We start from the raw sequence: 17,257 nt of genomic DNA, 5'->3' as shown, positions 1-17,257 counted from the left end.
CGCACCCTGTCTCCACTTCTTATCATTTACCAGTAGCACATGAAATGTGCTATTCAGCACTGAAATGAAAACTAGCCTCGCTCTAGATGGGGAAAAAAAAATAGAAAAGGAAAGAAAAAACGTAGTAACATGTTGAGGAACTCGAGAGCGCAGTTCTGGCCTGTTAAAATGGTGGGGGTTTTGCTCAGTTTGTCCGATTTTTTTTTTTTTTTGTTTTAATAATCTTTATGTTTCTAGGTCGTGATAGAAACAAAATCAAACTTCTACTTAAATGAGTGCAGGTGAGCAATACAATGAAGAGAGAGTGAAAACACTCTTTTCCTCATTCATCATTGCCTCCTACACCCATGTTCAACTATAGGACCTTTATTACTGCTGCTATCAAAAGCAGGACGACGACGGCTGCTTCTTTTTGCACACCAGGTATGGGAGTATCACTTGAGTAGAATAAGAAATCACTGAGGGAGTGAGAAACAATAAAACCTTTCCCCTTGTGCCCCCCCACAAACCAGCATTCACCTTTTCTACATGAAGTCACTTTACTCATCAGCTTGTTAGAAGTAATTTTACATGAACATGGCTTCTTCCACTGTCTCTTAGAAAAAACCAGCAAACGTACTTAATTCTTCGATTTTGAGAAGTAGAAGTTTTAAAATAAGAACAAACTCCATGGTAAACAGAGAAATTGCAGTTCTCTGCTTGGGAAAGGCTGATGAGGGCTGAAATCAGAACATGTCTACAAACTATCAGATGAGAAAGACTGCTCAGTGAAAAAGGCAGAGCTGATATCATGCTGAATTTCTGCTACATGTTTTAAAACACATTTTACTGAAAGATTTCATTCTGACACAGACCACTTTTCAGCTTAATTTAGTACAGAAACATTTTGTGTGTGAAGGGAGAAAGAGGCACGAATGCATACAGCGCCCTGTGTGCTACACCTTCCATTCACAGCTCCCAGCCACTCACAAGACTCACCAAATCACTTCCTGAAAACACCTTTACTTGTAATCAGTCAGCCAAGTCTAAGCTACACAAATGGGTTTTTCTTAAAATCACGTGCATCACCTCCACCACAACTTGCTGAAGGACCAACAAAGAGACACCACAAAAGTCACCAGTTTTAGCCCCGTGTTAACAGATGAGACAGACACAGAATTTCCTGTGAGGGTCAAGGGGGAGTTGGTTGAGAGAAGAATCTAGTTAAGGCAATAGCTTTACTGACATTAAAAAATCTGCTGCTTGGCTGCCCTCACCCATCATATTATCTCTTCACACACTGAGTTACAAGATGTGTAACACACTTATTGGTCAAACACGAGATGATTCTTTGTGAGCAATACCTACAGAATTACAAAGCCCAGGAGGCAAGGTGTGTTTCACTGGTCTGGCCTCTCAGGAATCTCAGCTAAGATGATCATTTTAGGCCTTTAGGTTAATTACAAATTAAGTGGGTTAACTCCCACCTTTCACACTTTCCTCCACAGAAAAGCATCTCATCGCTAGCAAATTCCGTTATGAAATAAATTTACTTCCATCTTCATACTTCCACACAAAACAATAAAAATAAATTTAAGACATAAATAACTTATGGCAAATTTTCTACAGGGGTTCTAAGTTATACCACTTCTAAGTATTTCATCTTAGGTCTTGAATGTTACCAACAAAAAAAAAAAAAAAAAAAAAGAACATTTTTTCCTGTATTCCTGTATCACTTTTTCCCCATTTAAAATAGCAGTATTATAAATCAAGAATCAAGTAATTGCAGAAGGTCAAATGCCTCCACCTTTGTCCACCACAAACCCATCAGGCTGAGGACACAAGTGAAAACAAGCTGAAGACAATGTGGAGTTAGCCTCTATAGAAAAGAAGCTGGCCTAATGTTCAGCCACAGTCAGGCAGACAAATATATCAGAAGTTATTAGAAAAGCAACAGAGGAAAACAAACAATGCTTCTGTAAGGAGCAGTTTGAGTAGAATGTAGAGGAGTAAGTATTAATCTCAAGAATGTGACGGTATCTATAAAAACGGCAGTGAATGAACTTTCTTTCACAATATGCTTTTTCAAAATTAGATTGCCAAAGTACATGGCCAGATAATTCAAATTCTTTCTTCTGAAATTTCGTTCTATCTTGTGTGCATTAAAACAAATCCTCCACAGCCCATTCAAAAGAGCTGCACTATTCACATAGTGAGAACTAATCTGATTGCAGAAGTTTTAAAATGTGTTAACAGATCAGGGTTCACTAAACGTACCTGTACCTGCCCAGGCAAGGTTCTTGTGCCCACATGATATTTTGGCACAACCAATTTCCTTTTTTTAAGAACACTGCTGGGATACAACAATAAAGATATACACACAGCAGTCCCACACATGGCTCACAATTTTGAAAGTATAAAACACTATTAGACTACTTGCTTTACAAATCAAAATAACCCAGTAGCAACAGTCGAGTCTCTAAGTTTTAGTTCAAACTGGAGACCTAGCCATAAAGATACAGCCAGCAACTTGTCATTTGACAAATGGTTTCATTATGTTTACAGCCATATGATTATTTGTCTGGGTAGGTGACTGAACCTGAAATGGGGGTAGTGGTATTTGCAAAAAACAAACACAGCTGTATGAGTTATTCAGGTGAGCTTCTGGACTCAGGTAGTATTTGAAAGTCATACAAGAGAGCTAACTTTATCCAATGAAATTCCACTGGTTATCTTCTTAGATGTTTTTATGCTTAACAGCAGCTGAAATTTTAACAATGATCTTAAACAGAACCTGCAGGAGGTATAAATTGTAAATATAGTAAATATGTAAATACTGACGCTACTGTAAAATGCCAAAAAAGTTTAAATGTTATTTAAGTTTTGTACAATGTATCAATGTATCTGCAAATTTTCCCCACCCTCCTTTTTATTTTTCTTTTAAAGGTTATTCTTTATGTATTTCTAAATATTTCTAAAGTCAACATTACCTAAATCAGTACCAATTCTGAGGCTTTAAAAGGAATGAGCACTGTCTCCTGACCTGATAACAAATGCTACCTGCAAGATTTACCTCTGTACCGCTGACAGAATAGGAACAGTTCCTATGTTGCCTCCTGTATTTGATGGCTATTTCTTCTTTCTCAATATTTTCATCTCATTTTCAACACTGATTGTGCAATACTCATTTTTTTAAAGTGAATATTACTGTATAATGTGATCTTACAAGATTTTTATATTTCCTCATCTATTTGAATGCCTTACATGCCAGCAGTAAGCTTTTCAGGAAAATAAATGCCTGCCTTTATTTTTTTTATTTTATGGTGCCCTGACATTGAGCCAATACATGGAACCCTGGGGATGGGTACAAATGCTAGAAAATAAACACATATTTGCTAGGTTTAAGAGTCACATTTTCACATGGACTGGGGCAGATTTAGCTCAAAGTAATGTTTATAAAATCTGAAAGCCTATTACCACTGTATATCCCCACTATTTAAAGGTAACTTTACTTTTAGGTAACAATTAACATAAAATGCTTTGAATTTGAATGAATAAACATCTGTAGTCCATATATTAAAATATTTTCTTTTGCTGTCAGAATTTCAAACAGGCACCATGGGACATTCTACATCTGAAATAGCCAGAAAAATAGTATTTACAAGCTTAAAACGCATAATGGCACACTGGTAGATACAGGAAAAAGACTTCTGATAGGAAGATTGTTTTAAGCTTCAGGAACTCTTTTGCAGGTGGTCCCAAGCCATGGAGCAGCCTGGAAAGCACAAGACTGCGATGTGCAACTCCACTTGGGGCCACAAGATAGAGCCGCCAGCGCAATCACGGGCCCTGCAGGTCCCACCACACCTTCTCTGACCTAACGGGGACCAACTCCCCTACAGAAATGAAGGGCCTGGCATGTGCTATTGAAAATGAGGTAATAAACCAAAGATTTACATCTGCAAGTGAAAAAAGACTTATCAGTTTCATTCTGTTTCAGTACATTTATCACAAGCCTGAAGGTTGGATTTTTGAGATGTGTGCAGCTTCTCTGCAGAGAAGCATCACTTCATGTCCTGCTCTGATATTTCTCCCCAGGGAAGACACTGAGGTGAGCACCAGAAACCACTCCTGCCTAAAGCTGAGGTACAGTTCTGTTCATTTTCCCCATCAGTATTCACAGTGCTATGCTTCCTGAGTACTTTAAAAGACAAAATTGTGCTATCCTTTTGTCCTTTGTAACTGCTCCTCTTCAAGAGAGAAGGCTAAGGCAGTGCAAGGTGGTTTTTTCTCCTTGGATATGATTTACTGCAATTAGTGTGTTACCAGCTAAGCATGTGCAATACAGTGCACAGGGCAGATGCCTTTGCCTTCACGCACCCCTGGACTGCAGAGCACAGACACCTAAATCTAAGTCTCAAACCAACGAAGATTAGCAATAAGAGGAAATAAATCTCCTATTTGCAACTTTTTCCTATTTGATTACAAAGTCAGAGATGGAAAACCATGTTTGGAGTAACTTTTCTAAGTACAGCTCAACAGAGCTTAAATCTGTATTTTTCAGAATGCACTTCAACATAGTAAAGTGTCAGAAAAAAAACCCTACATATTCACAAAGATGCCACAGCACCTAATAAATAATATTACAGTGATGGCATTTTGTCATTATTACACACACTGCTCAAGATAAAATAAACTCACCAGTTACATATTAAATATCAAAAATAAACTTTAATGTTGTCCACCCTGCCAGTAAAGAATGGACAAATGAACAGTCCACAAACCTCATGTTTCCTTCTCCTAGCTTTAAACATGTTGCTATGCAGCTGTTTTCCATAGCTGTTTGGGTGAGCACAAATTTTCAGATGCTATAAGGCATTCAAATAATCACAAGATCAATTCTCATGTTATCAATGAATATAAAATAAAACTATTAGTACTGGTTCTGTATTCACTTTATGTGTGAAATACAGAACTTAATGAAAAAGACTGTGCACTGAAGTATGTAATTTTTGCAATTAATTTTGTTCTGTAGGTTCCAACAAGTTGCTATTTGCCTGGATAATAATCCAAAAAGAGTCTTAAATCCTTATATACTAAATTAGAAAAATATTAGTACTTAGAAACCGTAACTACATAAGGCATCTAAGTGTAACACCATTATTTTCTATGTAAGTGAGATTTTTTTCTAGCATTTTGCTCCACCCTTCACGTAATTTTCTTTCCTTGTTCTTCTGCTGAAGATCCTTGGATTTGGAGGTGTTTTTGTTTTCCTCTTTCTCATGTTGTTTTTGCTTCTTCACTCTGAGCACAAACTTATGTTCTTGTGATCATCTAAGTTCCAGTGCTAGGATGCGTTTCCTTGCACTCATTTCTCTTCTTCCACATAGTGTTCAGTTCTGAGCTCTCTCATTTTCACTTTCTTGGGAATATGAAAGTATGAATTCCACCATCTACCTACATACAAAAATAGGCCAGGAACAAATATATGCTGACAGCAAATTTCACACATCTGAGAACATAAACAGCATTCACGATTGGTCCAGAAATTGCTCTCTCTGGGAAGTCACTGTTTGGCCACACATAATTCCTACAGGGGAACAGATGAGACTGCCTCAAAATTTTAATGCAAGTCTTTTTATTCTAACATTCCTCAAACTTTACGGCAACCATCTTCTCATGCATTTCTATGCAACTGCTCAACTTGGCAGAAACACAGAGGAGTGACAGTCAGCTGGATTTCTTGGCTGCAGGTATAAACATTGACTCCCCTCCCCTGAAGGATTAAACTGCTGCCAGCAACCTGAGGAAATTCACAGCTCTCCAGTGAATGGAAAATACTGCCACTAGTTATTTCTTTCTCCCTACCCTGGAGGAACTGAGCTGCTGCCAATTAACATAGCATTTTCCTACATTTTGCAATCCCTTTGAACTTTTTCAGGATTTTACAGGAAACAGTTTTGTCTCTATGTAAATCTATTCAGTGCAAATCCCAGTCACAAAAAAAAAGGACTGATAACTGTAGCAGAAGCCCCTAGACAAGGGAATCTTGCTAGTCTGCATCCATTACTCAAAAAAGTGTAGTATTTATAACCAATTTGTACAAAGGCCAAGAAGAATCTAAGTGCAATGGAAAAGAAAACACAGTGCCTAACAAATGAAGTGCACATGAGGTAAACGACATTCAAAAATTCCACAGATTGGAGATACTGCTTTTCATGTTATTGCTCACATTACTACAAGCTGTCATTCTTTGAGAAATAGGATTAAAAGATGACTATTTTGCATACATCACTGACACTCACAATGTTTAATGACAGAGAAACAACAGAGTTCCAGGGTAAAGGGACAGGAGGCTAACAACTGGAATATTGGTATGGGACTGCTGCTAAAAGAAAAGGTTCTCTTCCCCAGTTTGGTTTTCATCTGTCCACATACATAGCAAGATATATGCAGAACTTATCTCTCACAAAGATCAAAAATACCCTCTCATTTGCCTGAATAACTGCATTGTTTTATTTTAAAAATTCTTAGAGATGCCTTCTTTATGTAATATGTTAAAAACTCACGAAATCAGCTTCAAGTTTTCCCATTTCTTGTTTGTAGCTTCTCATTCGACTGCTGTACATTCCTCGGCTTTGAGGTGGGATCTCTCGAACTTCAAGTTCCATCTGCTCAAGCTGAAAAGTAAAAACAAAGAGGAGGTATATAAATCAAAAGGTTAAATAAAGCAAGAGCAAATTTACCTACATTCAAGAAATCTACCTAAGTTCAAGAAATATTCCTTCTTTATAAGGACAAAAGTTGCTTATTCTGCAACGTACAAATGATTCATCAAAATCTTTGCACAGTCTTAAGTCAAGAAACAAGTGACAACATTAATATTACTAACACTCATTTGGAATGACTCAAGCTAAACATTTCTGGATTTCAATTCCAACTGTGATGAATACATCTTATTACAAAGAAAGAGTAAAACTGAGGATAATTCCTGCAAATGAGCATGGTTCAAAAGAAAGCCTATCTCCACCTAGCTGTGCAGTTTTGGAAACCATTGGCTAAAAAAGGTATTTTACTTATACATAGATATATATATGTGTGTGTGTGTATGTATGTATGCATGTTTAAAGTTTTATTTACCACCAGCCTGTATGTTTAACAAAGTAATTCTTATGTTTAGTAAACTAATTATTTTTTTCTTTAAACATTGCTAACTCAGCAGAATTACATAACCTGAACTGGCTACCTGAATCTATATCCCAAATCTATATATATGAGTATATTAAATAGCTGAATTCCAGGGTTTAATGACAATGCTACTCAAGAACTTGCATACAGTCAAATGGATTAAAAAATTAGAGACATATTATACCTTTCAGAAGCTTTTTGTATTTATTCTTGACATGCAGAATTCTAAGGGGCCTGAAATGCAAGAATATGGCACTACACCAAAGCAAAAGTTTTAAATGATGGCTGCTAATTACCTGCCCACTGTGTCTTGGAGCCTGCTTTATATGGTGCTGTCTGTCCAGGAATTCTATTTTGAGCAGCAGAAGAATTCCACACCTGCCTTTTAAAATCTTTCCAATTTACTTAAAAAAGATAAAAGATTACCTCTCTTTGGTTGCTCTAGGCACCTGAAACAATATTTACTCACCTCCTACTGGTCTTGGTTGAGCAATATGGCACAGAAGCAGAAATATTTTTCAATTAGGATCCCAGCCTACTGGCTGCAGGTCTTCACAAGGGACTGCCAGAATTTATTCCTATGTAATCACTTGCTTACACTTTGAAATTTCATCCTCATATCATAAGAAAAGCATCTGAATTTAATCAATGGAATTGCCAGATACTCAAAAGTCATTTTGCCTGATCTATTCTGATTATACAAAATTATATTCAATAATAAACTATAAAGCAGACTTTAATTAAATAGTCACTAATGAGCTGAAACACACAAAGCAATTTCTAATTCTACCCAGTTCTTTATCTCAGGCTTAACTTTCCAAAGCGGTATTATAAATTAAACCAATAGCTGGAATTAATAGCTTATTTCTTATCAATTTCATCTTAATATATTTGATCTCAAATGTTCTATAAACATTTCTCTTATATATATATGTGTGTGTGTGTGTGTGTGTGTGTGTGTGTGCAAGGCTGGGAAATTTTAATGAAGTCTCAATTCTTGTCTATTATATAAAAACAAAAGCAGCTACTGGTAAATCCAGAATTTGCACCAACAATCTGACTGTGGTCCATGAAATCTAAAATGTTCCTTCTAAAGAGTCAATATTAGACAGTGTAATTTCCAAAGAATAACGATGAAGCATATTTAGGTTGACCAATATAAACCAATGTTTTCATCATGAGATTAAACGGGTGCATTTTCTGGCTAGGCTGAGAAATTTCCATGAGAAGCTATACAGAAGATAGTGGTCCAAGAAAGTGTGAACCTAAATGCAACCTAATTTCATGCATTTCCATTTTCAGAACTTATATTATTGGTCAAAAAAATGTATCTTTCATAAACAAGCAAAAGCAGAGCAGCCCTTCATATTTCCATTCCAAAATACAACAAAGTAGCATGGCTGATGCTGTCCACTCCAAAATAAGTCTCCTCCTCCCCCAGGAACTTCTTCATATGAGTCTGTTCTGGACTCTGGAATCAGCTGCTAGCATTTTAAGAAACTTGTAAGCTTCACTATTTTATTCTGATTCTGAAGCCATGGAACTAAAATTGAGGTCTAAACTAAAAAACGCAAGACATGAATAACGCAGCATTCGCAACACAACAATTTTGTGATGCGTCCTTCATCAGGCAAGTAACAGAGAGAGTTTTGTCTTCTTAGAAGTAGAATTTCACTCAAAAAAATCACAATTATTCTAGCATATGCTAGATTTTATACTCAAAGAATTTCCCCAAGGTTAGCTCAGCAATCAGCTTTCTTAAAAACATGGTAAAAATAATAATCAGATACTCCACACTGGATGCAGAACAACAGGATTTCTCTCCAGAGATTTCTTACTCCACAGCTCTGGCTTGAAAAGGCAGCTTGGGAGTCTGAAAGTTTTCATGTCAGTTCTGCACAGACATAAAATCAATTACACCAGTGATTTTACCCAAACAGAGCAGACAGTGTTTTAAAACCATCACTGGTTAGTGAATACAAATAAATTATCTCTATAATAATATTTATAATACATGAGAGTGTTAGTTCCTAGCCAAGTAGGAAATAAAACAAAATCAGCTAATCCCAGCTTTGACTATGCAAGTCAATGAAGCAAACCAATGCATGAAGAGTATCAGCAGCAACAAATTAGGTTTCTTTTGATTTTCTATTGTAGCCTCTAGTTTAAAAGGGGATCTTCTCAATCAGTTCTGTTATTAGCAGGTTTGTTCAAATTGATTTCTAAACCCAAGCCTTGACATTAATCACAAACATGTTGGGTAATTGCTTAAAGCAAATAATTGTATCTAAAGATATAAAACAAAAGTGTGAAAGAAAAAACAGTACATTAAATGAAGATCATCATTAGGATAAAAATACAGATACTGGATTTATTTTTTAATCTTGTAATAAATAGAAATTTAGATGATCTTTTTCTGACATAAGAAGAGAAGTAAGAAGCCATTAACTCAGTTTCTGCTCCTTCCAATCTACTTGGAGTAGAAAACCAAATTCGAACGACCACCCACACTGGAGCTTCTCTGTACTGCTCCTTTGCCATTTTGTCAATTTGTAGTGAAAACAAGCTGAAAAACATTTCTAGATTTCTATTTTTTGCAGCTGTATGAATATGAAAGTGCCCAAAAGGCCTTCATGTATCTTCAGAACATTCTCATTAAATAAGACAGTAATTTTACCATGTTTCTCACTAGGAATACCAAATCAGAGAGGTTAGGTGCCTTGTCACCCTCACAAGGCAAAACTGCAGGAGGTCATTCCAAGATCCAGCTTCACTATCTTCACCACCAAATCTGTGGTCTACAAGACTAATTCTGTTTTTAAACCAAAAGCACCATGTATCCCTGTGAACAGTCGCCAGACTTTTTTCTTCTCATGCTACTTCAAAAAATTAATTTTATTGTTTTGTTAGTAGCCAAATAATTGATTCAAGTTCTTTCCATTATAAGAAATTCTAGGGTATAAAAGCTAATTTCTTTCCCTATCCTAACTTTCAGATTACACTTCTAACATTAGATAAACTAAACCCATTTGCAAGCAATAAACGAAAGCGACTTCAGGTAAGGAACTATTGGCCACATGATAAAAAGACAATCTCAGCTGTCATCAGTGCCTTTGCTCTGTTACTCCACATCTACAAAACTTTACTCTTACACTCCTCCCATATGGAAGACAGGACAGGCTGTAATGGGAACAAAATAAATAAAAGAGTCACAGTTGCTTAACACATGTTGCTCATCACATTCTGGGGCTTTTCTGTCAGTGTGAACCACAAACTATTGCCTGGTTAACACCTACACTCTTCTTGGATCAGTGACCCACACTGTCATGGCACCTTTGTCCTCACCCCTATGTCTCACCTGGAAAATGGAAAAAGAGATCTACTGCTCTATAAGACATTCTGACAGATGAAATTAAGTAGGTGCTTGGGTCTTACAAGCCAAAAACAGTCATAGTGTGTAAATATTTAATTCCATTCCCAAAGTAAAAGACCTAATCCACACGTCTAAGTCTGTAACTTTTTATTGACTTATAGCAATAGTGCAAACCTTGCATCACTTAACACAGGATTAAAAAAAGATACACTCTTCTTGTATTTCATATCTTCAAATAAGAACTATTTCAAGACTATTATTTCATTTTCTAATATATCATTGTTAAGTATTTTTACAGCATGGGTGTTAAATCTTACTATCAATGATCCTATTATTTTTGTTAGGAATTTGGAGTTAACATATGAGAAGACAGAACATACCAATTCCCTCGCTTCTTCGAGCTGTTTCTCAACATTTGCAACCATCTGCTTCTTCTCATCTGAAACAGAATTGTGAAAATACCAATGTAATTGTGTTCTTACCATGAAAGAAAAATATACCATTCCAAAAGATTCTATGTATCAGCTAAAACAGATTCTAGATTTATTCTGTGTGACATCCTCACATATGGTCATACACCCATTAGTAATTAAAAAAAAAAGACAAAAAAAGACTGGAAAATCCTTGAAGTCTTCTGCCCTGGTATGCAGCATTTAATATCTAGGAAAGCACTTAACAGCTGCTTCAGCTGTAGGAATTATGCCTCAGCAGGCACTTGCTGGTGTATACAAATGCATGAGAAGGCCCATACATGCACTAAATGGAAAAAAAAAAAACATTTAAGAATAAAGGCTTAACATATTCATTTACAAAATATAAGAGGCACAAAACCAAGCATCCCAATTAAAATTAATTCAGATTCTGAAGAAAAATGATGTTTCTATTTCCCTACTTCTATGCTGGGTCTAGAATTGTTTCTTTTACTTCAACAGGTATTAAATGGAATGCCACATGAACCACAAGAAAGCCACTGTCTTCTAGTAGTAGTAATAATGGAAATTAGTAATAAAAAATGACAATTTTTAAAAATTCAAATAAGTTTTAAACTATATATTGCAATCACCATCTGCCAGGTTCCCCAGCAAGGCTAAATCCCAGCTACAGAGACTGACTTGACCTGCCTCCAACCATCCATTTGCAGGCAGAGAATCCAGTCTGACCTGAGAACTGAGATTCAGTGTCACATCATCACAAACATTCCAATCACTTCACAATTTGGCTTGCTACAGCATGAAAGGGGACTGAAATATTCAGACACTGGATAATATGTCCCCACACTGCTTCTTTACTGTGGGTATTCAAGGGTTTCAATCCCACCATCACATCTTCCAGCCTTCAGACTCTAAATCCACCCATCGTGTCGATGAAGTTAACAACAAAACTCTGAACACACAAATGGTTTGTTTGATACCAGGAGTACCATGAGATGTCTGTACTGGTGGTTTGCCTGATGAAGCAGATGAAAAGTGGATGTCGCCAAAGTGTCTCCAGCCACAGCTCCCCAGAGGTCACGATGGATAAGTCTGTGTTGGCACAAGACTTAATCATGTATCTCTACACCTCAGAGCTTTTGAATCCCCTTGCTTCTCTTCCACATGATCTCTTTGTATCCTGGAACTGACACATTAAAAAACACAAGGGACTTTCTTCTATCCTCTGGATTCCAGAAGCAATTGAATTTCATGAGGAGACCACTTTAATACAGGAATATAATTCAGTTTCTCACAGGCTGAAATGCCTATCCATCTATCTTCTCATTCACCTAAAATACTCTACACTCTCATTCAAGGACACAGGAACATCACAATCTGTCCTTCCTCAGTTACATATACTGGAGCTTTGCCTGCAGAGAGGATCAGGCTTAGGACCATCTTTCCTGCAAATATGGAATTCATGCTGCCACGTCTGGTAGATTCTACCACAGCAGAAGATGCAGGAAATATTTTGTGTAGCACTTTTAGTTTTCTGCAATGTCTTCCTTTAATTCCCCATCAGGTTCTCATGATGGTACCCAGGCCAGAAAACTCAGCACTTTATCTTCCTAACATAAAAAAAAAAAAATAAACCTGCCCCTTCCCCTCCAGCCTCCTCCCCCCCACCAACTATACTTCCATTCTCATATCCCAAAACTCCTCTGTTCTTTCCTTCATTTGGAAGTTAGCAAGATGATGACGGACAAAAATAAAAACAATGGAAGGTATTAAATACACAACACCATTTTATTGAAGCTGAAATGAAATTTTAAAATATAGCAGCAGCAAATAAATGTACTATAGCATTTTTGGTATTTCCCTGAGTGGTACTGGATCACAATTTTCATATACATTTAATAACCTGAAATTCAGGGATATAAAGTGGGGGGATTTTGGAAGGTATTTCATGCTAAGAAAATTCTACTTGTGATTACAAGAACTACTCAGCACTCCACTAGCCAGTAAAATCTTACTGACCCACAGACAAATGTAGCCACAGACTTTTTGTAAGGAAAAATCCTTAGTACAGAAGGCGGCCTTGCTAAAACTTTTCCCATAAAATTAGGAGGCGAGGGTATTCAAATGATCTTCAATGGTTTAGTTAACTAAATTTTAACCCAACTCCAGATTTTAACACTGGCCCAGGTACATAATCACCCAGATGGTGCCCAGAACAACTGCCTCTGTTTTTCCTTCAAATACAGATATGTGAGCAGGCACATGGCAACATCCCAGCACTGCAGCTCTGGAGCAGGATCTTCACAGACTTCCAGGAGAGCAGCAACACTTGTTGCAACTGCTGATCCTCTAGGGCACACAATACCAGTAGTCATGTTTCCCAAAGCATCTATTTTCAGCTTTACTTCAATGGTTAAGCAAAGGAAACAACTTATTTCACAGCCAGAATCCCCATAGGAAGGGGGACAACACTCACAGGATGAACTGCTCAGAGACTGAAAGTGAGATTCAAGGGAGTTCCTCTGGATAAGAGAAGTTTGCCACTAATCAAGTAGATCAGGACAAACAACTTACAGTCCAATTAAAGATGCTCATATTACCAACTGTATTAGTCTTAGACTAATTAGACTGCAACCTGCCTACTCAATCACCTCCTTAAATACACTTCCACAGGAAATGAAGAAAAAGGTGTTTTATAACTTTTTGTTTTGATTGAAAATGCAAATATCCTTTAGAGAAAATAAAAAACAATGCTCGATCAAATATATGTAAATGTAATTTTTCCCTACATTGCTAGACAGAACGTCCCAAACAAAATAGCATACAAACACATAGTTTGTATAACTAAAGTGATGAAATTGACAAACTATGGATAAGGACTGGAAACAAAAGGGGGTTTTCCTCTGTGTAGGATTGAAAAGAAATCTGTTCTCTGTTTGTACACAAAGTTGTATCACTTTCTTAAAAGAAACAAGTTTTCACTACATTTTCCCCAATTTTTTCAGCTTTGCCCTGGCATTAGTCACTTGTGTCCCAAAATACTGCAGTTACAGAAAGGTGGTAATCAGTCTATCCTTACAATCTGTGGGGTTGTAAAGATAACACAGCATTGGTTTGATCTCAAAGTCAACAAAGAGATTAAAAAAACCTGGATCAAGACTCAGTAGTCCCACTGCTTGTGGAATTGCTTCTTTTCATCAGTACATGCTGAGGAAGAGACTGAATAACAAAGGGCTCCAGTTCACAGACCACTTGCAGATGGTGCTGTGCTCACTCACGTGGTGTTCACCGCTGCCAGAAGTTACTATCCAACAGCAGAGATAAATGGAACAATACATGCATTTCTCTCTTTGGATTATAAAACTGCATTCAAGAGGCATAACATAATGAGCCATACCTGAAACTGAGACAGTAAACTTCAGTACAGGAGTACAACAGAAAATTAAAGGTGGGGCTTTCTTCAGCTAAACCTGTTAGCAACTGAAATGCAGCACTTTGATTGCCCAGTAGAAAATGCAGATACCAAGAATCAGAAGAATGGCAGCACTCCATTCCAAAGCCATCACAACCCAGAGGCTACTGTGCTGGGAACATACTAAGTATCACCATTTGTGCTGATAAAACTCTCTTCCATACCAAGAAATGAAAATTTATATGAATTTTTGGTCAAATCACAAGACAGATGTTTCTCTGAAACACCAAAGAGCATTAATAAAACACATCAGTCAATGATCTTCATTCTTCAAAGACCTGCAGCAGCATCACAGAAAATCTATTTAAAAGGCACTTCTCTATTTATAACTTTCTTTAATCCTCCAGGTGATGTCTGCCTCAACAACAGAAGACATTTCTTCCAGAGACGTTCTATTGTCCCTGCTGCTTATTGTTTCTGTAGTATCAGAGAGCCTTTGTTACATTTCTTGCTGAGCTACTTATGCATTTGTGACAACAGGATTGTCTGCTGAGCATCATCCTCCTAGAACACAAGACAGAATCATGTCCTGACAACACGGAATGCAGGAATGTTGCAAAACCGATTAACCAGCATTTCTCTGTTACAGCGGGTCCATCTTGGGCAGCAGAGGGAAATAACCAGTCACTAGAGTTCAGGAGATCATGCAGAGTGGCACAAGTCCTTACACCTTTCATCCTGCTTCTTCCAGCGGGGAGGAAGAAGGCCATCAGCAATCTCTCTCAAATCACTGCTGCTGAAAACTGTCACCTCATGTTCCCCTCCCACCTCATAATCCTCTTTTTGAGGCTGTCCCAGCCATCGCCACAAGAACTAACTGGAACTTCTGGTGATGAAGAAGCAAAGATCTTGCAAATATTCCTATTAAGAAACAAGGGAAAAATGTGTATTTAAAATATTTCTGATAAAGTGTTCAGTATAATCAGAGATTTTTTTTCCAGGTGGTCAAATGCCTCTGTTAGCTAAGACTGCAGTTTGTTTTGAAGACATAGAAAATATTTTTCCTGATGAAAGACAGAATAGCCCTGAAAACAGAAGCAATAGCTAAGCCATAAATATACAGTGCAAGAAGCAGCTATAATGCAAGTCAGTTCAAACCATGTATGACCAACATCAAATATAATGTGGGGGAAAAAAAAACCCACAAAATTTTTTTCTTATTTTGATTTCATTTAGCCCAGTACCACGTTACTGGTCCTGCAGGGAGTATGCATTCTGTGTCCTTTGAGAGGATGGCAAATTCTATTAAAAAAGTATTCTCCTAATGGTCTCATGAAAGAATGATGATTTCAAAGCCTGTTGCTTCTAGCCTACACCTCTGTTTAGGCCAATATTCTTAAAACATCTTTTATTTAAGCTCCAAAATCTCCCTAAGTGAGTAAGGGAGACTGATTCAAGGAAAGGATTATGGAAATGCACTACTATTATTCAGAATATTCTTCCTACTATTCAACAGATTCTGATGACTTCCAAAATCTATACAATTAGGAACTCACATCTCTATTCTTTACAATTACGGAATTAAATCTCTCTTTTCCTATAAATCAGTCCAGCACTATTGATTTTTAGAGGATGAGCCAGTAGTGTATTTATGATGTCTCCCCGTTCCTACCAAAAATCCTTAAATTTACTGCTCAAAGGTTAAGAAGCCTTTGTGAAGAACTCCCTGCATCCTCTCAGTAAATGGTTCCAGTGCCCCTTTACAGGTTAAATACAATTTCTGAGCAAATTAAATTACACCAGTTCTAGAATTCAATCACAGGAACTCTGATTCTCCCCTTCTTAATTTTGTAAGTTTCTATTAGAAAACAGACAAATTTTCCACCTCAGATGCAGCTCCTGACTGAATTATCCTGTGTCCTTGCTGTTAAGATCAAGAGCAAAACATCTTTGTTAAGCCAAGGAAAAGGCACAGTTTCCTTTAACCATGGAACTCAACTCTATTTTTTCAGAAGACTTTCTAACTTGCTAAGATTAGAATTGGACATAACCTTGCAGAATCAAAAGGATTTTTATTCAAAATCCCCTGAGATCACACATTTTAGTTGACCACCCACCTCAAATTCTGTTTAGAGTCACTATTTCATCAGATGCATTTCCCACTCTAAAAGTAGGATGTTATTATTTGGTCCTGGACGTATGATACCTTTTCCTTTAGTCATATGGAAAAGTACACCATTGGTACCTGTTCATTTCCTTCTTATATAGTATCCACTCTTATGGTTAAGGGTCCCAAACTTTTGGCTAATATGCAGAAGAAGCAGAGGCAGAAGTATTAAACAAGCTGCAAACAGAAGAGGCATTAAGCTGAGCTACAAGAGGAACAGATGAGAAAACCAGAGTGTCAGCTTCCCTCCATCCCACACTGTAGTCGGGCACTGATCCCTATGTGCTGGAAGAGTCAGCTAGGCTGATTAACATTATAATTTTCATCTTTCTGCTCTTACAGACAGTATTGACTCTACTGCAGGGATACATCGTGAATTAGACCATGAACGCTGCAGGCTACTGACAAACACATTAAAGTAAATGAACACTAATTTCTTTGAATCTGGTCCTGCATGTGAGTCACCACAATTATCCAAATCAAACGTATGAACAGTAGGCAACAAAAATAATAATTCAGATTAAGTCATGCACAAAATCTGTCTGTGCCACAGGAGAAAGACTTGATTTCCATTAGTGATGTTGTGGCATGATCACCAGAAAGAGGATTCAGGAGCAATGCTGGTACAGGGAACATCCCCCACCAGCTCTGCTCAGCCCTTCAGGTGCGCCGGCGTAACTTCGCGTGGCCCCAGAGCCGGGCAGAAG

At 37.3% G+C, this 17,257-nt stretch overlaps 1 protein-coding gene across 4 annotated transcripts in view; it reads right to left on the bottom strand.

Moving 5' to 3' along the window:
* VTI1A (vesicle transport through interaction with t-SNAREs 1A) overlaps nt 1-17,257 on the bottom strand; it is a 256,910-nt gene that overhangs the window by 239,183 nt on the left and 470 nt on the right. For all 4 annotated transcript variants that reach the window (XM_014250458.2, XM_014250459.2, XM_005520740.3 and 1 more), the window contains exons 2-3: nt 10,921-10,979; nt 6,549-6,659 (exon numbers count right to left, since the gene is read on the bottom strand). In XM_014250458.2, the coding sequence (XP_014105933.1) occupies nt 6,549-6,659; nt 10,921-10,979 (170 nt within the window). The remainder of the gene's footprint in view (nt 1-6,548; nt 6,660-10,920; nt 10,980-17,257) is intronic.

Source organism: Pseudopodoces humilis, chromosome 9, assembly GCF_049639895.1.
Source record: "Pseudopodoces humilis isolate 2021_Gansu_Grassland_sample_001 chromosome 9, ASM4963989v1, whole genome shotgun sequence".
NCBI classification, from domain to species: domain Eukaryota; kingdom Metazoa; phylum Chordata; class Aves; order Passeriformes; family Paridae; genus Pseudopodoces; species Pseudopodoces humilis.
This window is presented reverse-complemented; position numbering and strand designations above follow the sequence as displayed.